This window comes from Chamaea fasciata, unplaced genomic scaffold (assembly GCF_029207755.1).
Source record: "Chamaea fasciata isolate MVZ Bird 193981 ecotype frontalis unplaced genomic scaffold, bChaFas1.0.hap1 SCAF_2, whole genome shotgun sequence".
NCBI lineage: Eukaryota > Metazoa > Chordata > Aves > Passeriformes > Sylviidae > Chamaea > Chamaea fasciata.
This window is the reverse complement of record NW_027094087.1, coordinates 25,965,264-25,988,041: the sequence shown is the minus strand read 5'-3', so window position 1 is coordinate 25,988,041 and position 22,778 is coordinate 25,965,264. Positions and strand designations below refer to the sequence as shown.

At 39.6% G+C, this 22,778-nt stretch overlaps 1 protein-coding gene across 1 annotated transcript in view; it reads left to right on the top strand.

The window, feature by feature from the left end:
* POLQ (DNA polymerase theta) overlaps positions 1 to 22,778 on the top strand; it is a 50,237-nt gene that overhangs the window by 6,985 nt on the left and 20,474 nt on the right. Inside the window, 12 exon segments of the mRNA XM_066206905.1 lie at positions 1,399 to 1,507; positions 4,158 to 4,377; positions 6,233 to 6,388; positions 6,447 to 6,621; positions 7,658 to 7,870; positions 11,104 to 11,246; positions 12,520 to 12,724; positions 13,267 to 13,409; positions 15,752 to 15,945; positions 16,265 to 16,389; positions 17,942 to 18,185; positions 18,988 to 22,049. Of these exon segments, the coding sequence (XP_066063002.1) occupies positions 1,399 to 1,507; positions 4,158 to 4,377; positions 6,233 to 6,388; positions 6,447 to 6,621; positions 7,658 to 7,870; positions 11,104 to 11,246; positions 12,520 to 12,724; positions 13,267 to 13,409; positions 15,752 to 15,945; positions 16,265 to 16,389; positions 17,942 to 18,185; positions 18,988 to 22,049 (4,989 nt within the window).

Genomic DNA, 22,778 nt, shown 5'->3' with positions numbered 1-22,778 from the left:
AGTACCTATGTAGTATGATGAAGGTCTGAAGTGACTTGTACGGATTTTACTTTGGTAGGTATCTGATTAAACTGTCCTGTCTCGGCTCTGGAAGAATTCAGACAGATTGTTGTATGGGGAAGAAGAAGGAGCTTTTTCTGGTAGCTGAACAAAAATGTATTTGGTGACCAATGAATTGCCTTTTTTTTACAAGCAAGCACAGAATAGAGGAAGTACAGGAAGACAGAGGAGCTGGATGGGTGGGAGTTTGTAAAAGAGGCTGATGAGGCAGTGCAGCACTCTTTTCTAACTTAAGTGGCTTGAAAGAGAAGGAGGGAGAAAACAGACGGAGAGAGAAGGAACATATGTAGGAAGGAGAGAAAAAAAGAGAAAGAAAAATAGCATTGAGACAGATAATATAAGGTCACATTTGCCCTTAAGCTCCTGCTATTTTAGCCGTACCAGAAAGATATTACATAGCTGCACCAAAGAGTAAAAAAAACCTCCACAGCAGCAGAGCTAATGAAGCATGGTGTCCTCTGTGCCCTACTTTTTTTGTTTAACCTTCCTTTATCCTACTCCATATCCCTGAGACCCTGTCAGCTGGCCAGAAAGGGTATATACTTACTGCTGGGATGTGTGCAGGAGGTGCACTGGGTGCCTGAGTAGTAGTGGCTCTGTGTCTTCTCCTCAGGGAACATCCTAGTCTGGTCTGTTGTCTCCAGCTGCTGATATTGAGAAGCCTTTTTAGACATGATTCTTTTAGATATTTCTACACACCTTAAAAATTTGATGGAGGTGGTTAATAGACTCAAAAGTCCTTTGCAGGAGGTAGGAGGGCAGCAAAACTGTGACATAAGGGTTTTTTTTTTTTCATTAGAAAGCCAAAGCTAAATGGTAGAGCCTGTTCAGGTTTGGTTAATGAAGAGCAATTTAATAGGAAGCAGACTCTGCCAGTGTAATTACATCTGCTCTTGGTTTTTTTCTGACATTACTGCATTAGTAAAAAATGATGTTTTTAACTAAGACAGTATGTCAACAAAATTTTTGACTAGCTCATTTGAGTGCTGGAATTTTCCTTTCCAGATACTCTGAAGCCTGAGGGTTTTTACTTGCAAGGAAGTTATAGATGCTGCAATACTGTTTTGTGTAGTGTCTAGACTAACAGCCTGTTTATTTTTAATTTTTAAAAGCTGATTTTGTGTGTGTATGTGTGATTGTGCTGCGTGTGAAATGTCATGACATCGGTCATGATTTGTCTCTCTCAGTGACAAGCAGGAAGCCATTGTCATGTTGGTAAGCATAGATGGATTTATGAATGTAAATTTCAGTTCATCATGTGGAATGTGAAAGGATTGAGGCTATTTGCTCTTAGTTTGGACGTTTGTCAAACATGACCTGAGTGCTTTTCTTTTTCAGGAGTGGTGGTTGTGGATGAGTTGCACATGCTGGGAGACTCTCATCGAGGATATCTGCTGGAACTCCTCCTGACCAAAGTGAGATACGTTACAGAGAAGGTAACGAAAACGTGAGTAGACTGAGATGCTTGTCTTTTAATGCTAAATAATTGATGACTCTAAATATTTGTTCTCTGTGTGAATGGAAATTTGGGTTAGCTCCAAGGTTTTTATGAGAGCGATGACCTGGACTATTTTATTAAGATCTCATCATAGCACTTTTCGGGGTCCTGCCATTGTAGTTAAACCCTCTTTTCCTCATGGTTTTCAATTCGTGTGCTACCATGGGATTTATCCTCTCAGGAAAATAAGTAAGGCTGAAGCTTTCATTTAGTTCTTCAGCCTAGTTATTTTTTTTTTTTTTAACTTTGGATTTTTTAAAAACAGTTTTGCTAGCAGATTCTTTTTCAGTGCTTCATGGAAGCCTCATTTTTCAGTGCTTCATGGAATGGTATAATTATCCTACTGGAGTGTTCTGGTGTGGTGGAAGAGTGGGCATGCTGTTAACTTGTGCATGGTGAATTGATCAGGAGGCTTAGGGGGTATGTCAGGAGTCTGCTTAGTTAGCACTCCTCAGGGTGAACTCTCCTTCTGCTTATAACATGTGATAGTGGTTGCATGTTTTCTGGCCTTTAGCACAGTTGATTTGATGCTGGGGAATAGATAAGATGTTTGGGAAGACCTCTAGAAGCTTTTAAGAATTCTGTATCTAGATCCTCAGCACCAAAATGTCCAGCTGCTCCAAAGTGCCCAAATATAGGAAAAAGGAAATGGAGGAGGTGGTGTAACCTTCTTAATCTTTATTGGTGGTGCTGAGAGAAGAGTCAAAATCAACTGTTTCCTTAGCACAAAAAGTCAGATTTTGCCAGTTTTCTCTGCTGCTTCTTGTCTTGTGAGTTGTACCAGTGCTGGGCTAAGCAGAAACCATCTGCACAGTTCTGGGGAAGCTGCCATTTCTACACTGTCTCTCAGCTGGACATTTCACCCAGTATTTCCCATTGTGATTTCCAGGATCCAGCAGTGTTCTTGGTCTAATCACATCTGACTTCTCATGTTCTCCCCATAAATCCTGAAGCCAGTATGCTTTGGAGCAGTGTGAGTGACTTTGCCACTCTTTTTCTCTTGGTTTATCAGGTAGCTGCAGCACAGGTGCAGGCCCACCCTCTGCTTTACTCCCTTGCATGGAGGAAGCAGGAAGGAGAAAACACTTGCCAGGGATAAAAAGTACAGGTACATCGAGGAATATTCCTGGAAAGACACAGTGTTTCAGCCTTCACCATGCAGGCTTGCTAGGGCCCAGATTCTCCATCCCTCTCTCAGGATCAAGGTGACAGTGGTACCCTGTACCACTTCCTGACATGAAGGAAGTGGCTGCTATTTTTATTTTGGAATCCACTGGATTCTTGGAGCTGAACACCACATTTTCTCTCAAGTGTCCTTCTAAGTCTATGTTTGGGTTTTTTTTTCTCTCTGTTACTTAATGAGCTTATGTAAAGTCTTTAAACCTTGGCCAGTCTGGCCAGTCATCAGAATGATCAGTGCCTGTCCCACTGAAGTACAAGCTGTGTCTTCACAGCAAGAAAATGTTCTCAGATGGCCATTGCCTGTGTGGGTGTCCATGCTTCTCCACGAGGATTTTCCAGACTCAGCCAAAATTCTGCAGCAGATTTTTCTCCTCCTTAGTCAAATAGCGTGTTGTAGAGCTGGAACTTTTTCAATCCTTGGAGGTCAAAAGTTGCTTTAGGGAGGAAAAGGTCCAAAGTGTCTGGAGGTAAAAAATTTGTAACCTTGATGGTGAAGCTTTACTAGCAAATGTTTAAAGAGCTTGGATAATAGAGAGTCTGCCTCTCCCCAACTTCTTTATTTCTGTCTCATCAGTGAACTGGCCTTTTATACTACAGCTTCTGGGTAATCTTGTTTTCTCTGTCTTGTCTTTGCCAGGATTACCAGGGTCTTCTAAGAAGATTCAGGTTATTTCTGAGCTCACAGTGATTTGTCAGATCTTTTCATTTTTGAAAGTCTCAGTTTGTAGCTCAGTGCAATGCAAATGAATACTTTTCAAACACAAGCTTAGAAGCATTAAAAACCCCTATTATGTGGATGTAAAATCCTGAATTAAAATACTAATTTGGGTATTTAAATTAACAGTTTATGTTTTCAGGTTTGTTAGGAGTCCATTACTTCGCACTGTCTTTCGTGAAAGCTGCTGTTCAGCCTTTTAGGAACAGAATCTACTTGCTTCTTTGTTGTACTTAGGGCTTTGGTTCCCAGATCTAGGAAGGCATTAGTCTAATATTATTTGTCCTGAAATGGAAACAAATAGAAGTATTTTAACTGAGGTATTTAGTATTAGAAAGATTGCAGTGGAGATTGAGCCATTCCTTTATTTCCATGGTTTTGTTACTGGCAAGGAACTAGTTGATCTTTGTATTTGTTTTCAGTCTCTCCAAATATGCAGTCAATTTATAGCTGCTGGCTACCTGAAGAAGGTAAAGGTTTAGGTTCAAATTGATTAAAAGCTGAATTATCTTGTTATCAGTGCATAACCTGGTGTGTTTTCTAAGAGTAGAGTATGGCTTCTTTCTTTGTCCAGAAGTTGAAAAATTAGCTTTGCACTTGAGAGGCTGGAAGGAAGTAAATTGAACTGTTTTTTCTGAATTTCATTTTCCAGAACAGTAGCCTGTGTTGTCACTAACTTTCATTTTTTTTAACCACTTCCAGACACAGAAAGAGCACCAGTCCTGGTTTTGGTGGGATACAGATAGTAGGCATGAGTGCTACCCTCCCTAACCTGGGGCTCCTGGCCTCATGGTTAGATGCAGAGCTGTACTGTACAGATTTCCGCCCTGTGCCCCTCAAAGAGTGGGTGAAAATTGGCAGCAACATATACGACTCCTCCATGAATTTAGTGCGAGAATTCCAGCCCAAGCTGCAACTGAAGGTAACAAAACCCTGAGCAGTGGCTTTGGGATAATGCCTTTCGTAGTGCGGAAGTTAAAAAGACAGCTCTTGGTATGTTTTTTATTTATTTTTAAATAGATGACATTCACAACTTCATTGTTTACTTCATAGATTCATGCTCAAACAGGATAAATATTTTTGTCTTCTACTGACTTAAACAAAAACCCCCAAAATACACACTCATGAAGATTCTTGAATCTAACTTGAAGACAAAGTTGACTTTGCAGTCATGTTGTTTCTGAGTACTTGACAGCTATAAAGGGTTTGATTCTCTCCTTACCCACCACTCTATCTTGTGTCTGGAAATCTACTTCCCTTTCATAAATGCAGGTATGTATTTCCTGCTTAGGCCAAGGAATTTGCATTCGTAACTGGGAGAAAGTATTTGTATTAAAATCTGGTATTGAACCTGCTTATGTTAAACTGCTAAATGATCTAATTTTGGCAGTGATTAGAAGGCAGATGTCCATCCTAATTCTTCTGAATCTGTTTTCAGTAGTTAGTCCTTTTGCACACTTGAAAAGGATATGGAAAGTTATGGGTAGCATACTGTAATGATTTCAAAGAACCACATGGGTAGAAGTGGGTGATTTGAGCTCTCCACTTGTAGGTCCGTTTCTGTGGAGTCTTTGAAGGGTGAATTCTCTCTCCAGTCCTTTCAACTGCTCTGTGTAATACCAGTGTAGTGCTTGGGCAATATGGGCTGAACGGAGGCAGTATTTTGGAAAGTTTTGCACTCCGTTCTTGCTGTGCACAGACATTCTCTTGTCAGTAGCATGGTGGCACAGGAAAGAAAAAGTGTCCTGGGAACAAAAGGAAATGTTTTTCAGTAGAACATTTGGAAGTTAGCTATTACATGGTCATATTGGGAAGGCGATGTTGCATTTGGATATTTTTGAGTTGCTTTGGATAGTTTCTAAGTTAAGTGAGAGGAAGAACTAAACTAGACTTATGACTCAACGGTTTAAAGGAGTTGGCTTATTTTATAAAACTGGGGGATCTTGGGCTTGAAATCTATCACTGGACCTTCAGACTTCTGTGCCTCAGACTGGACCAATAAAAGAGAACTTGATTGCTTCACCACTTGAGCTGAATTTAGCTGAATCCTTGTGGAGAAGTTCCTGCCATTGCTCCCCTGTTTTCATTTGCATTTTAGTGCTTTTTATTTCTTGCTGTACGCCTACATTTTTCTCTTCCTCCTTTGGCCTGCTTGCTACAAGAGAATCTGGCATAGCCAAGCATAACAGATCAGTTGCAGGGACTCTCTTAGGATCTTAAAACCAAAAAAAACCAAGCTGTAAACAGCAGGTTTTTGCATGAACGTCCAGATAAGAATCCCTAAAAGCCTTCCACTGTGCTCTGAACACTTGCAGTCTTTGGTCAGCGGTGCTTGCTGAGTGCATCTTATTGGGAATGCTTAGACTGCTACATGTCATGCTTTTAATTCAGACATCCAAGTTAAAAAATGTTCCCTAGTTAGAGTAGAGGGGTTTTCCTTCTGGGCACTTTCTAGTTCTTCCCCCCTGCTGTTAACTGTGATATGGAAGTTATTTGTGCACTGTGTGGCCTCCATTCAGAAAAAGATATCTGAAAGCAAGATGTAAAACATTACATATGTTCATGGGTAGGTCTAGAACTGCCCTCAACAGTGTGTTCATACTAGTGCTTGGACTTCATAAGGCAAGACAGAAACTAAGGTAACAGTGCTCCGTTCTTTGTTTGCTTCTCTTTCTTACTGGAAGTTAGAAGATTTCTACTGGGATACAGAAGAAGGACAGCATTTACAAGCCTCATTCAATATGAGAGTGCACTGAAAAAAATTTATCTCCATTCAGGGAGACGAAGACCATATTGTGAGCCTGTGTTATGAGACTGTTTGTGGTGGCCATTCAGTCCTGCTCTTCTGTCCGTCCAAGAACTGGTGTGAGAAGCTGGCTGACATCATTGCCAGGGAGTTCTACAGTTTGCAACAAACTGAGAGTAAGAGAAAAGTACTTAATAGAAGACTACAGTATGCACAGTGCTTTTAATGAAAATTAATTTTAGTAGGAACTATAAAAACACTTTCTCTCTCAAGGTTCTGCAGAAAGCTCAGCCCTTGCCCCAGTTGTTGTGGACAGAGAAGGGATTGATGAGGTCCTGGATCAGTTAAAGCGTTCGATCTCAGGCCTGGATTCTGTGCTGCAGCGTACTTTGCCATGGGGAGTGGCATTTCATCATGCAGGTATTCCTGAACATCTTGGTCTTGCATTCAGTAGTGGAGAAGTCACATGGGTTCTTTTTACTGCAGGTATCAGCAGTTTACCAGTTGCTTCTTTAAGCATTTTTTAGCTTAAGACTAAATAAGCTTTGACAATCCCTCAGTTACAGGCAAATTTGAAATTCTTGTTTTGTGGCCAAAGACTTTAATTCACAAATTGTTTTGCTAAATCTTTTCTCTGTTGTGTTGGATAACAGTAACTTCTGGAATACAACTTACCTGGTCTCTTCTCTGTGAAATGCTTGAAAACTTAACTGATTTGCAGCTCCAGAATTCTCAAGTTGTTCCTAACACTGCCAGAGTATTTCAGAGCAATTTTCCTCAGCTTGATATTGAAATAAATGAGAAAATAGAAGCAATATAAAAGTAAAAATAAAAGGAGTATGTGTTGTGAACATTTCTGGTTGGATTTTTTTATTTCTTATTTAGGTAGGTAATAGAGTGTGTCACCTGTTGATTCACTGAGAGAAAAAAATGACTGGGAGAGACAACAGTAGCTATGGCATTGATTATGTAGGAGGAATAATTCCAAATGCTTATAGAATCTGTATTTCTTATAAAATTGGCCTGAAGCCCTGAGGTTAAGGTAGAAAGATACATACCAGATCTGTAATGACAATAATGAAGGAGTCCAGGGTCAGGATGGCAGATGAATAAATCCTAGTTCCCTCCTGTTTTCTCATTTTTTATTTCTTTATGTGTTTATTTGCAGTGCTTGTAAATATGCAGTAAATAGTTCATCTTGCTACAATGTGTAGGACGCAACACCTTAGAAAAGCTCGTATATTACTGTCAGTTGAATAATAAAGACTTAATGGTGAAATTTTGCTTCACTTACCAGTCAGAAGAAGTTAACTAAGGTAGTGTTGCAAGTCTAGTTCCTAACACTGAATGGTGAATGTTCATTAAGTTTTGTTCTTCCCTTGCTGGACAGCAATATTTTTAGCTCTTAAATTCAGTCTCACCATCACAAGGGTGACTAAAAGCCACGTCTCCTCAGGTCTGACTTTTGATGAGCGGGACATCATTGAGGGAGCCTTTCGGCAGGGCCTGATCCGAGTCCTGGCAGCGACGTCCACGCTGTCATCGGGAGTGAACCTGCCCGCGCGCCGTGTCATCATCCGCACACCCACCTTTGGTGGCAGGCTGCTGGACATCCTTACCTACAAGCAGATGGCTGGAAGGGCTGGCAGGAAAGGGGTAGACACAGAGGGTAAGCAGGGTCTTTATTCACATTCTGTAGGAGCGGTGTTAACGTGATTAAATCCAGGGCAGTACTTCGCAATTAGGCACTAATCATGATGAATTCCTTCGGTATTCAGTATGATTAGGTTAATCAAGATGAATTTGTTTGGTATTGATTTGTTTGGTATTAATGGAGTAAAAGTCATAATTCCCAGGGGATTGTTTTCACTGCCTGAGACTGACTTTGGTATTTATAGGTCAGTTACTTCAGGAACAGACTCTTTTCTCCTTTGAATTCTTGTTAGCTTCTAAGGCTGTGTTGTTCATTTGCCTTAATTCTGTAATCCATGGTCAGTTGACTAAAGTGTTTAGAGTTTCAGTGAGACAATTTGCAGTTAACTCTCATTGGATGGGCCTAAAATGTAAGAAATGCATTTAAAGTCTACAACCCTAATTTGACAAACTTCTGTTGTATGATTTAGATTTATTCAACTTTTGCTAAACTCAACCATCAATTTTATGGATCTTGAAAGTAGTAATGAGACAGAGACAGGGAAAAATGAACAGTAGTCTACAGATAATATGGCACCTTCTTGCATACAGTGGCACTGATTGATGTTCAACAAAATAATCCTGCCTGTTATTTTAATTTGCAATGGAAATTTATCTTTGTGGATGATGTTTGCAAAAAGCCACATTATACAAGTAGAAACACAGTAGAAAATAAGAAATTCAACAGATGTGGGAAGAGGGATTTGCCCTCCTGATTGTTTGATTGGTGCTTGCTGGAGCCCTCTGTAAGCAGACTGTTCTTACATTTAGCTTTCTATTTTTGCCTGAGTAGCATAGCAACAGAGCATTTTGCGACCTATATCTGTGCGAGCTCTCCCTATGCGTTCAAGAAAAGGGCAGCTGCATGCTGGATTTCAAAATTTTCCAGACTTTCTCATTTGACTGTAGCTGGCAGGTGTAAAGTCACATTATTCCTTGAAGTTTTTTCTTTTTCTCCTTCAAGTTACAATAATTAGTACCCTTTTTGACAGTTCTGATGTGACTGTGTTGTGCACAGTAAGCAGTTGATTTTATGCTGATGAGCTTCATGAATGTACCATTTTTTCCACTCCACGGAGTCTTTTGGATGAGAACATAAAGCTATGTTGCCAGCTGCTACTCTGTAACAGAGTAGGGAGACTGGAGGACAGCAACTTCAGCTGGAAAAAAATGCCTTATCTGGATATGAAATTTAGCTGACAGACAAAAGAGAAATGCTGTTGGGTTGAGTTCCTCCTCCTCTCCCAACATTGTGGTTTTGGATTGTCTTACCTTTTGATTTTTTAAATTTATTTTTCTTGATTTGATGGAAATTTACAAATATAATTTTGGAGAGTGAAATTTGTTTCTTTTTTTACATTCATCAAAACTACCATTTTCCCAAGGAGAAATAGGTAAAGCTGAATAAAACCTAGAATTTAGTAGGGCCTATGTTGGTTTTAATGAAGTTTTATGCCTAGATATCCTGAGTCTTCTGGTGTTTGTCTAGTCTGATGCTAACCTGGACCTTCCCTAGTATCTGAAATGTTCAATAATGGATATTGGAACAGTTCAGTTCCTTTTAAAAATTTATTTATTGTTTACTGGATTGCAATTATTAGCTTTAAATTATCAGTGGCATCTTGGGAAAGAATATCCCCCAAATCTTGTAAAAACCATCAGATAATGTAGAGCTAAGTTGATACCCATCTTCTGTTAGATTTTCTTTTTGATATGTCACTCTGAAAGAGTCAAAGGGAAGTTTTCAGAGGAAATTTCAGGTCACATCAGAAACCAAATACAAATTGAATAGATGTTGTTTATTGCCAAAATAAAAATAAGCTTTTCTTTCACAAAACAGTGCTTTACAGGCAGTTTTTCTTACCTACTCCCCAGTTCTGTCAAAAGTACATGGTTAACAGATATCAAAAATTTCACTCAGCAGGATAAAAAAAATCCAAGACATCCTCTGACCATCATTTCATCCTAAATAAATACATAGTTAATTTATGTAATTATGTTTAAGTTGTATTTCGTTACTTGCCCACGCTGCATTTATTTGTTCTGTTCATTAAATTTAAGTGCAGTTGTGTTTTTGTTACCTCTGGATTTGCTAAATACTGTAGCATTTCTACAGCTACAGTTTTATCCTAAGTTAACATTCCTAGGATCATACTAAGGTACCTACTACCAAAATTACCTTGTGTCCAGACTACACTTGTTAAATCTTAACAAGTTATCATATATCATGATATTTACTGTACAGCTCTCCAAAACTAATGCTCTCCCCTTAATCAAAGGCAAACGTGTCCTACCCATAATTTATTTATCATTTATTTGCAAAGCTTGCAACTAGCTTAGGTTTTCCAGTGATCCAGTTTCTCTCTAACAGCTTTATGGAAAAAATATCCTTTGTGTGACCACTGCATTTTCCATGGCTAAGCTGTACTGTGATCTCATTAAAGGAATTTAACCATTGTTTTAATTTTTCTTTCATGGCTCTGGGACGTTTTTTGTCCCCCACAGTGTTTCAGTAGTTAGAGATTAATTTAGCAATGTCTGACAGAGAATTTTAAGGTAGGATATACTGAGATGTACTTTCAGTGGAAACCATGCAGGATACTTACGTGTAAGTGTGTATAAATGCATATATGAAAGTTCAGAGGGTACACAGTTACTTAGATCAGTAATTTTGCATTTCTGAATTAATTATTTCTGGAGTGAAAGCTGGCTGCTACAAACTTAATACAAACTGTCAAAATACTGTGCAGCTTTTATGTTTTCTTCTTGCTTTTGAGAATTTTTTCAGTTTATTAATGTAATGAAAAAGTCACATTGATGCCACTGTATATTATAATTCCAGTCAACTCCAGAACAAGAAGCAGAAGTGGTTCAGCAGCAAAGCAGATGCATGGAGAGGCTGTGAAGTCTCCTTAGATGACTTGGCAAGACATAGATTAGCCTAATGTAACTTTGAAGCCTGCTCTGCCTTAGTTCTGATGTACCATGCATCTGTGCAGTTCTTACATAGCAATTCATATGCACTGTTTATGGTTGCACATTTTTCCCCTCTTCTTTTGTTACTCAGCTTTTTTGAAAATACTTACAGCTTTCTATTCCAATAATATGCCCTTGGTGAACTGTGTGCAGCTGTTATAGTGCTAAGATGCAGTACTAATAATTGGTTTTGTAGTTTTGTATTTGTTTTGTTTTTCTTTTCTTCTCCAATAGGTGAGAGCATTTTAGTCTGCAAGCCCTCAGAGAGATCAAAAGGTGCTGCTCTGCTTCAGGGGTCTCTCAAGCCTGTTTGCAGCTGTTTGCTTAGAAGAGAAGGGGAAGGTGTTGCTTCGAGCATGAAAAGAGCAATTCTTGAGGTACGGGACACTCAGAGAGGGATTAGAACTGTGCTTGTACCCTTGTAGGATGGTTTCCTCCGTGACACCATCAAATTTCTGTGCACTTCTTTTTCATGTCTTTCCTCCTTTGTCAACCCAGTCGTCTTATTTGGGTCTGCCAACTTGCTTCAGTATTCAGCATTTTGTCTAGGGTGTTTCTCGGCTTGCTGCAGATTGGGATGTGAGCACACTCAAAGAAGCTTTGCTATTGCATTTAGGTGTACTCAAGCAGCAGGCAGAACTAAGTGTAAGTCTTAAACTTTAGGTGTGACCTGACATTCTTAGCTGGAGGATGCTTGTAAATTACTGATCTAGAGGCTTTGTAGGCTCAATTGGGCCATAATGACATTTGTGGAACCTTGTAGGGTCTCTTATTTACCCCCTCAACTTACCTACCTTTTTTGCGCAGGAATGATTGAAATTTTGTGAACACATTTTTGGTGAGCAAACAGGAGAGGTAACAAATTTGCCCCCTCCTCTGTAGGGTTCCTGTAGGAGTAAAAATTGCCAAAAGGATTTTATTCCACATAGGTGAGTTTATGTCCTTTTCCAAAGCTGCTTTTGGGCTTGAACTCAGATTAGATACAGGACTCTTTAAAGAGAATCTGTTTGCTGTACTTTTACTGTCTTTTGAAAATTTTTGTGATGCTTAGAACTTGGTTGTATTTCCATAGATTTTGAATTTTAGCAGACCAATGGAATTTCTAAATGAATTTTTCTACATAAGAGCTATCTAAAAGAAGGGGGTTCCTTTAAAGCAAAACCAAAATCTAAGGTGAACAAAATCACTCTCAATCAGAAAAACAACGGTGCGTTATAGCATTCATATGTATTAAGAGAAACCTTCAATATGCTGAATAGCCTTACAAGAGTTCCACCTTCCTGGTTTGCTTTTTGTATTCACAAAATTGCAGTTTGTGTTCTAACATATTTTAATATTTCACAGTGTTGGCTAAGAAAAAGGCCTCAGGCTAGTCAGAAATCTAAATTGCTGCTATGTATATGTCCACTTTCAAAATAAGATTTTGTAAATAATTCTTTTCCGTAGCTTAGTCCTCTTACTTTTACCCAAGATGACTATCTTCTTGCCAAGAAAGTCTTTAAAAGTTGGCTGTTGCTTTGCCTCATATTCCCCTCTCTGGGAAAGTGGTTCTTTCAAGCTGAGATGATGGATCACTCTCTTTGATTCTCTGAACTGATCTTCTGTCTCACTGCATCTCTGGCTACATGAGCAGATAGTTTTCTTCAACAGATCATAGTGGGGGGAGTAGCCAATACCCCAGAGGATGTGCAGACCTACGCCTCTTGCACTCTGCTTGCATCCAGCTTGAAAGAAAGCAAGTGTGAAAATGGGAAAGGGCAAGACAAAGCAGAGGCTGGACCTATCGAGGCTTGTGTGGCATGGCTGCTGGAAAATGAATTCATCCAGGCTGTGGACTCTGGCAGTGATGTGAAAGGTAAAGTTGGTGTTCCTCTCAGGGATTGCAGTTAGCTTTGATTTGCTCACTGAGTAGATGTTCAATGTAAATTAATAGTAAGGACTTTTCTGCATTTTTACTTTATTTTGAAGAATTGCCTATCAAGAATTTTCTAGCTTTCTGGAAGGTATCTTTACACTTGCTTTAACATATTTTGCATGCACATATTCTTGGAAGGCACATCACATCACCTGCACATCACCTCTAAGACTGATGTGTCCTAGTCTACAAATTCCCAAAATAGCTTTAAACAAATCAAACTTTAACCACAGGATTGGTGCATATTAACTGCAGACTGTGATTTTTGTCTAGAGAAAAAGGCTAGTTTAGACATAGGCAAGGCTAAGCCTGTTATTGTTTCCATTTTTCTGTCTTCAGAATGGAGACCTACACTATTTCTTATTGGAAAAGCAGCTGTGAAAAGTTAGAAATCTCTCAAATGCAGCACAACCTGAAAATTATTATAAACGTGCACTTAAAGGTTTCTCTGTGTAATATATATATATATTTTTTTTTAACAGCAAAGATTTATCACGCAACACATCTTGGCTCAGCCACTCTTTCCTCTTCTCTTTCACCAACTGAAGCCATGGAAATCTTTGCTGACCTGCAGCGAGCTATGAAAAGCTTTGTTCTGGAGAATGATCTGCATATTGTCTATCTGGTAGGTTCCTCATTCTGTGTCTTGTATTTTCTACTATAAAAACTAAGGGGAGACAGCACAATGCAAAGTTCTTGATGGCTCCATGAACATAGGTTTGGGTTTTTCTGTGCTTTGCTTAGCTTATCCTTCATGAAGAAAAGTTTCTAAATTGAACATCCTTCAGAATTAGTGTGCTACCATAGTGTCTATTGTGCGGGCAGATGCTGTGTGCCATTTGACCCCGTTGTTGTCACTCTGGACTTCCTAGGATTTCAGAGCTTCATTAGTTTTGAGCGTAAGATAATGGTAATTTTCTGAGGCACTTGAAGTGGATGAAACAAATTGATTTTTGTAAGTGTATTTGGGATCAGCAGGCCTAATTTCATATTACTTTTGGAGGCCCAGAAAAACGTTGGGTGTTTAGTATCTATTTTACTTCCAAAAAGTCTTAGAGAACCATACCACTTTCTTTCTATGGATGGGCCTTCCTTTGTTTCAGTTACAGTGAAATTCATCCCTGATTTAGTTTACTTGCCTGGTGATGCTGTCAGGGCTAAAGGAAGGAGTTAGATAAATCTTGTCAGGGAAAAGTGTCCCAGAGTGTGTCAAGATTTATGAGCACATACACTTGAAAAGCTAAACACTGCTATTTAAGACCTTGGGAGAGGAAGCCATCAACTTGTGAAGTTTAGTGAGGAAACCAGATGGAGTTGCACTGAACAACTTGGGATTCATGGCTGCCAGAGGCCCATCAGCTGAAATCTGACAGCCAGCTTTAGCCTTCTTTAAGTGTAAGGTGTATTCTCTTTACCAGGATGATAAATCAAAGGCAGAATTTGGGAATCTTGTCTGAAAAGAAAGCTCACTTCAAGAGGAATGTGCTTGCAATTACAAAGCTTGTTGAGCTGGGAGACGGGCAGGCAAGAGTCTGAGGGTCCATGTCTCTGCTTGCTGTGTTCAATAACCCAGTGTATGGGCTAATCCTGATAGATTTTTTTTTCCTACTGCTGTCCCGTATGTACTCATATCTCTGTTTTAGAGGACCACATTATATTTTGTTCTATTTCTGCTAGGTAAAATGAACTCCTTTGTGTTATGCACCAGTGAATTTTTTCCTTGTTTGCATCTCCAAAACAGAAAAAAAAAGGATGAAATTTGTTCCTGATCTGGGGTAGAGGCAGTGATGGCATTATGTTTTTTATGCTGTACTTTTTAATTGCAGCAGCTTGTCTAAGGTTATTTTAAATCATACACTGTTGAACAAAATGTTCTTGAGATTCTCTTCTGTTAAGCTACTCTAAAACACTTTCTTGCAAGTCTGTTCATTTTCAAGGCCAAAGGTTTATTTCATTTTGTTGCTTTTCTATTTTTTTAAAGTATTGTTCTTCATGTGTTCCTTATGGGCTACAGGGAGTTTATCTGCTAAAATGCATTTTAATTCTTTTAAGCTTGAATCTTTTACTTGTACGATATGAGACTGAATTCCAAGCCCTTGTATTTTAGGGAAGTTGATTAAAACAAATAAGGATTTGTGGACTAGGAACACAGTTTCCTTTAAAGAAAAAAATCCAAACCACAACAAAAGCCCAATAAACAACAAAGGATAAACCCCCATCTTAATAAGTTTTGTTCTTCTCAGCAGGTGAAGAGGCATGGATGATTTACAACCACATAGACATCTAGTATTTTGTGCCATTTAACATTTGTGCCAAACAACTTTTAGTTCTTTCAAAAGAATTAATCTTTCTTTCTATTGATAAAGATATGAAGACATTTTGTCTCCTCATAGAGAAACTGACTCTGTGCTTACTAAACATTAACAGAATTGGTTTTATGTCTAAAAAAGGTTAAAAAAAAAAAAAGCTTTGTTAGTGTTAATAAAAGTTGAGAATTTTTGGACTCCAGGTAAAGGAAAGCTTCACCAAGTTCTGGCAAAATCTGTATCCTTCCTCCTTTATCAGATGCTGTGGCAGTGGTTAGTGTGGTTACTTGTGGTTTTAAGAGGTTGGTAGATATCTGTAAATTATGTTAAAAAAAGGAATAAAATTTTGTTTTCTTAAAGGACATTGAAGCTTAAAAATTGTTTAGTTTCTTGGGTTTAAAGAATAATCTGATAAAGATTCTAAATTGTTTAATCATTGGAGTACCCATATGAGTCAGATCTCATCAGTACAAATATTAAAGAAACTGGATAAGAAGAGCTTTTACTTTCTTCATGGTACACGCCTGTGACTCAGTGCCTTTACGTAGTGCGTAGGATGCTCTAACCACGTTCCCTAGGCTGTAGTTTTGTTTACCCAAAACTCTGTTTAGTTCTGTTTATTCCTCTAAAACAGTTTTTTGCATTGTCCTATTTTTTTTAGGTCACCCCGGTGTATGAGGAGTGGACCACAATTGATTGGTACCAGTTTTTCTGCTTATGGGAGAAGCTGCCTGCCTCAATGAAACGTGTGGCTGAACTGGTGGGGATTGAAGAAGGCTTTCTAGCTCGCTCTGTAAAGGGCAAAATCACAGCTAAGACAGAGAAACAGCACAGACAAATGGCCATCCACAAAAGGTAGCCGCAGAATGTGGGTGTGAATGTGCAGAGATCAGAGACTATAACATTTGTAGTGCACAGGCTGTGTCTGTTTTCAGGAACTGGCTCTTTTTCTGAGTGAGCTGAAAGGTCAGAGAACCCAGACCTGGTCTGCTCTGGTCTGAGAACACTGGTGGCACAAGATGTTTGTGCTGATGTTTTTGGAAGCCATCCTCTCTGTTTCCTTTGTGTGCTACACTGTAGTAGCGTTCTGTCCCATGTATCACTGTACATTTTGCCATGTACAGTAATGTGCCCCAGATTGACAATTTTATTTCTTCATGGACTTTGTCAACAGGTTTTTCACCAGCCTTGCCCTTCTGGATTTAATCAGCGAGGTTCCTTTACAAGATATGACCAAGAAATACGGCTGTAGTCGTGGTCAGCTTCAATCCTTGCAGCAATCTGCTGCCACTTATGCAGGTGAGTTGTCTGAGCAAAATACCCCAGGAGTTTTAGAGTCTTAGGCTAATCTGAGTTTTGGTTTTTTTTTTTTTTTTTTTTTTTTTTTTTTTTTTTTTTAAATGTCCTTCCAGATCTGGGGCTAAGATAGCCACAATGTGGTACTAACAGCAAACAGTCTTGTAAAACCACTTATGGATTTATAGCTTAACCTGTGGTTGCCTCTGCTGTGGAACCACAGAGCGTGCAGTGGGACGGGGGCCAGCTGAGGAGAATCAAGCAGTGTGCAGCATGCTGAGGTCTGTGGAAATCAGCTGTGTACTGTGCAGGAACGTAGTTTGTTTAATACTAAGTATGGAAATCAGTGCAAGTCCCTTCTAAAGCTTTGCTCTATCAGGAAAGAATACCTTTCAGTTTTGAGTAAAGTTTGGAGCCTCTAAGATGGGAAATGGCTTTTCTCTGAATGCAAAATTAATTGGCCAGAAGGTATAAGGTTACAGTTTTCAAAACAGAGTGAGTGGCTTCTGGGTCATTTAGCACCAGATCACAGGAGGTCAGACAGCTGCTACCTTTAACTTCCTTAAGAAGGCTGTGTGGGAGTAGAAGTAACAGCCCACCATGAGACTGCGATTTTTTTTTTTTTTCTGTTGCCTAAATCCTTCATTACTCCATAAGTGGGTTTGCAGTTTTTAAGACAGTTTTAGCTCAACTTGCGAAACCCTCTGTGTGGGTTGCAGCATGAGTCAAAGCCCCAAAATGAAAAGGTCACGCCAACTGATGCAGAGTAGTTTAATTTAATTCTGGTAGTATAAATAACTTTTTTTTTTAACTTTTTAGTATAAATAACTTTGTAGCAGTTTCATAATTCTGTATTTCCAGAGTTAAAAATTTTCACAGGAGTAATCTGGGAAGTAAAATGAACTATTGATATGACAGAGTTAAGAGATATGATAAAAGTTGTATTCTATAATGACTGTAAAATTAGTGAGGGATGCAATGTCTTTTCAGTGGTTTTCGTAGTCTGTAGATGCAATCTGTGAGTAAGAAATGGTCTTTTCTGTGCTCTTTTCCTTCTCCCATGCAGAACTGGGGACTGCAGTTGTAACCTTTATCATAGGATTTGCTACCTCCTATGATGCTCTCAGTAACTGAAATTCTGCAGGCCAAGGTCTGCTTTTATGGATGTCAGCACTGAGTTTCCTCAAAGATCTGTGGCTTCCCTTAGTGACTCTCATCCCTACTTTTTCCTTTACCATTTTTTTTTCAGTATGATTGTTTCATAGGATTCCTGTTCTAGGATATGCATGTGCTTCAAACTTTCAATATGAGCATCTTTGAAAAAACAGTGTCATTCAGAATTTCTGCCTCACTGATTAACTTGTTAATTGCAGATTGAGTTCTGCAAGACTAGCTCCTACTCATAGTTATAATAAACAGGAGGTATTTTCTGTAAATAATAGGAAGGTGAGAAATGTAAAGTGAGTGCTGATTCAGATGGGGGGGATGAGGAGTGAATCCAGCTTAGTAGAACTGGAACTGGAGCTCAGATATTAATGCAACTTTTGTGTTCCAGGAATGATAACAGTTTTCTGTAATCGACTGGGCTGGCACAACATGGAGTTGTTGCTCTCTCAGTTCCAGAGCCGCCTCACTTTTGGGGTGCACAGGGAGCTCTGTGACCTGGTCCGAGTGTCTCTGCTGAATGCACAGCATGCCAGGACACTTTACAGCGCCGGCTTTGTCACCGTGGCTGACCTTGCTAAAGCCAGTCCTGAGGACGTGGCAGCTGCTCTGAAGAACTCAGTACCATTTAAAAGGTGAGAAATCTGTAAGTCCAGAAGTCAAGTAAAGGCATTTGTAAGGTGAAGGGTTACAGGATGAAACCTGCAATAAAATATGGCAACCCTTTGGAACTTCGTGTCAAATATTAGTTATAAATAACTTGTAGGTCTCTCCAACTGATCACAGTCATTCCATGATTATTCTGAAACTAATAGCAGTACCTTGTATTTACAGAATAAGTTTTTGAGACCTGAATTTTCTTCTTATTCCTCTTTTCAATGCACTGTTTAGTTCTGGGTAAATTGTCAGTGCTTTCTGTGGAGTTTTTGCTGCCTCTAAAAGGCAGCTCCACCATATGTTCCAAGTAGTTGATGATTTGTTACTGATTATCTTTTGGGATTCTCTTATGGTTTATATGTTAGTGCAGTAGCAAGCTTCCTTGATCAAGTACCTGTTGGACTGTGCCATGACACTTGCTGGTTCATGCTCTTGAAGTTTCCTTTCTTTGGAAGACATGGAGGATGATTCATTGAGACCTGCATCTTGCTCTAGTAGGGAATTGGGACTTGTCTGGGGTACATTTGAACACAGAAGTCTGGCAATGCTTTTGGGGTATGCAGCCAGTAATATCTTTCCTCAACATCTATTCATATTTAGAAATAGTTATTTCCAATTAAGTTATTTCCCATCAAGTGCATTATATTTTGGGTAGAGCGCTTCTGTAAAGGAAGCTGTGTCGACAGTTGAAATGGGAGCAGAAGAGAATAGTGCCAGCTCCTTGTGCTATTTGTTGTGTTCTGCATGGATGTTTACACCTGTCTGTTACCTTCCCTGCAGTGTTCGTAGGGCTGTGGATGAGGATGAGGAGTCAGCAGAGGAGCGTCGGGCCGTGCGCAGTGTCTGGATGGCTGGAATGAAGGGCTTAACTGAAAGAGAAGCAGCCTCTGTCATTGTGGAGGAAGCCAGGAGACTTTTGCAGCAGGATTTGGCACTGATGGGGGTGCAGTGGAACCCAGAGTCTTTTCTTGAGACTGACACATCCTCTGTGATCAGCAGTGAGTCAGAACTGGAAGACAGACTGCACAGATCAGATGGAGAGGAGTCTGCTGAGTCTTCAAGGGTGTTAAACAAAAAAGGGCGCAGAGTTCAACACTGTAATGGCCTTGGTTCTCAGATTGGAAACTTATCAAATATTAAAAAGGGATATAAAAGGCGACTGAGCAGTAGCACAGAAAGCTCTGTGTTGGAGAGTGAAGTCCTGGTCAGGAAACAGGCTCGAGCAGAGGAAGGCAAGGGTGATCCTGTGTACAGTGCTAGAAAACGGCCAAATGTGTGCAGAGGAAATGAAAACATAGAAGAAATTTCTCTGGTCAAAACCAAGACAGATTCCAGGACAGCAATCCAAGAGTGCCTAACTGAACAAGGAAAAACACCAACATTGAGAACAAGGTCTTCAGCCTCTAGATTGATTAAAAGCACAGATACACATTTAAATCGCACTAGGAACAAAAATACCACTTTGAAACTGCAGGGGTCACTTCTTGAAATTTCAAATAAACTGAGCATAGACATACAAAAGCTGCCTGATTTCCACACCACCATCTCTACAGATAATTCTGTTTCAAACCAAAATAATAAGGAATTTATGGAAACAGATTCTGTAACTCATAAAGCCTCAAGTTCTGTACAGAGGGGGGAAGTTAAGATTGGGAAGAAAGAGAAAATGGAAGGATTATTTACAGAGCCTAGCGCCACTAAGGAAGGCATGCCTAAGGGGAGAGCAGGTTTTCAGGCACCTATTATGCTGAAGGGTACTCCACACACCAGTGTGGAGACACACAGTATTGTAGGAAGTAGAGGAATACCTGGTAGTTCTAGGACACAGAGTACTGACAAAACTGATGGTGAGCAGAATAAAAGGAATGAAACTCAAACAGATGCGAGCTGTGCTGAGGCAAGGAATGATAAGCATTTTTGTCCTGAGGAGGAGAAAACCTACAATATTCAGATTCAGAACGCTGGCAAAAATGGGAATGAAAAGCCCAATGGAATATTGTTACAAGCTGGAACACTGCAGAATGGCAACAGTAATCCTGAAGATTTTCTGAAAGGGTCTTTAGTAAAATCCAGAGGTGTTTGCAATGCAGATGGTGTTCAGAATGATCCAGCCTCTCATCTGTTTTCTGACTCTAGAGACTTTGAAGACAGCATCCAGTTGGATACTCAAACTGAGATGATAATAAAACAGGAGGGAGCAGCTGGAATCACAGGACAGCAGGGGATACAAGGTTCAGAGCTGGCAGCAATACCACATCAGGAAATACCAGAAAAACTAAGCGGTTTATGGACTGAGAATGATACTGATAAAAGGCTGGCTGCAACAATTAGGAAACTGAGCTTCCCAAGTCTTATCGTAACAAATAACATTACAAAAAACACAACTCAGCACTGTAGTAATAAAGTTCTGGAGTGTGGAGGCCTTAATTTACAGCCTGTAGTGAAGAAAATAGAACCTGCACCTTGCCTTAAAGAAAGCGATTTCTCAGTGACTGACTCACAGCTACACAGTTTTCTACAAGATTACCAGACTCAAAATTTAGTGAAAGAGGAGAGTGTGTCTAAAGACCTGAATAAAACAACCTCCCATTTTGGTAGGGAACACATTGTACAAGTAGAATGCCAGCCTGTCCCTGAAACAAGCCTAAATATGAGTGAAAGCTTGCTGTTTGATGATAGCTTCAGTAATGTCAGTGACCTTTCAGCTGTTCACATCATGGAAGTTGATGGAAAGGACCCTGTGGCTTTGCTTCCTCCAGATGGTGTTTTGCAGAATCCAAGGCCTGTTGAGAATAAATTTGATGACAGTGACAATCAGAAAGAACATGAGAATCCTGCACAGTGTAACAATGTGTCTCTAGCATCCTCAGATGTAATAGCAGAAGTTTTAGACCATGGAAACTCACCGTCTTTTCTGAAAGATGTTCCTTCTAGATTTCAAGATAAGTTAATATTAAGAAACTCAGTCATTCATAACAGTGACTCCAGATCAAAGGATTTAGTAGGAGATCAGGTTGAAAAGCTCCAGAGAAGCCACCAAGCTTCAGAGAAGACCCCCCATCCAGTGGTGTGGACTGGATGCTCGTTTGAGCTAAGCCCAGGATTGCAAGATGTGTTGGACAAATGGCCCAGCCTCTCAGGCACTGAACCAGTTTCAGCAAGTTCCAGTTTGAAAGGAGAGTTAGTTGCTCCTATTGCTAGTCAAGAGCCAGATCCAGTTTTTGAATCTGACTATTGTGAGCCAGAGCCTTTGCCCACTTGCCAGGATTTAAAAAGCTCTTTCAAGGTTAAAGAAAACAAAATTGAAAACTCGGATCTTCAGAAAACAGATGGCATAACACTTCAGCTTAAGGGAAGCAACAGAACATCCTGTCCTGCAGCAGATAGTAATAATGGGTTTGTTCCTCCAACACCTCCCAAAGAGCTTTTTCCAAAAAGTTCTGTTTCTCTCCCTGTGAAATCTGCAAGAAAGGGGCAAGTCACCTGCAAGAATGAAGGGCAGACAATTCAGCTACAGTGGAATAGTGAGGGCAATGCAGAACAGCAGGTAAAAACATTCCAGGTCAATCCTGAGTGTCTAGACCCAACTGAGACAGATGAGATAAAAGATGATTCCACTACAGACCAAGGCTTTTCACTGCAGCTATCTCAGGATGTTTTTCCATTTGTTCCACTAAGTGCTGAAAGTTTCACTATTATTGATGTAGCAAGCGACAAAGCACTCTTCCAGACTTTTGTTGCAGAATGGAAGGAGCAAAGCAGATTCTCCATCTCAGTGGCATGTGAAAGAACAAAGTGCCTTATGTCTCCCAAATCAACGATTGGTGGCAAATTCAAAAAAGGTCAGTTTCCTGTCCCAGTGCATTATGTTGTGAACAGCATGTGGTATTTTCAGCTTAAAGCAGGCTTAGAGAAGGAAAGGATATGCAAAAAAAAAAAAAAAAAAAAAAAAAAAAAGGAGGAAAATCACTAATATAACAGAGACATGGAATGTTTGGGGTTGGAAGAATCCTCTGGAGATTATCTAGTCCATCATCCCCCCGATAAAGCTGGTTCACGTAGAGCAGGGTGCACAGGATCATGTGCAAGCAGCTTTTGAATATCTCTAGGGAAGGAGATTCCACCACCTCTCTGGGCAATGTGCTCCAGTGTTCTGTCACCCTTAAAGTAAATCAGGTTTTCCTCCTGTTCAGATTAAACCACCCATAAAGCATCCCTTCCAAATTCTGGCCTTTTCTAGCAACCTCTTCAAGAATTGAAATAGAAGTGTATTCCTTCCTTCCACTCTAAAAAGTATTTCACATTTGCCTGTCAAAAATCTATTTTGATAGTTAAGAAATGTTGTTGTTGTTGTTATGGCAATGTGACAGCAAAGAATCTAACTGCTTAATCTTGTCATTTTAAAGGAAGAATATGTTTATAAAGCAGCAGCAAACTGCAGCATATGAATACTTCTGTGGGGAAAAAAAGAAGCAATATTGCAACAATGAATCTGATCTGAATTTCACACATGCTTATATTGAACCATGTTTACATTTTGAAAATATTTGAAAATATGTAACCTTGGTTCA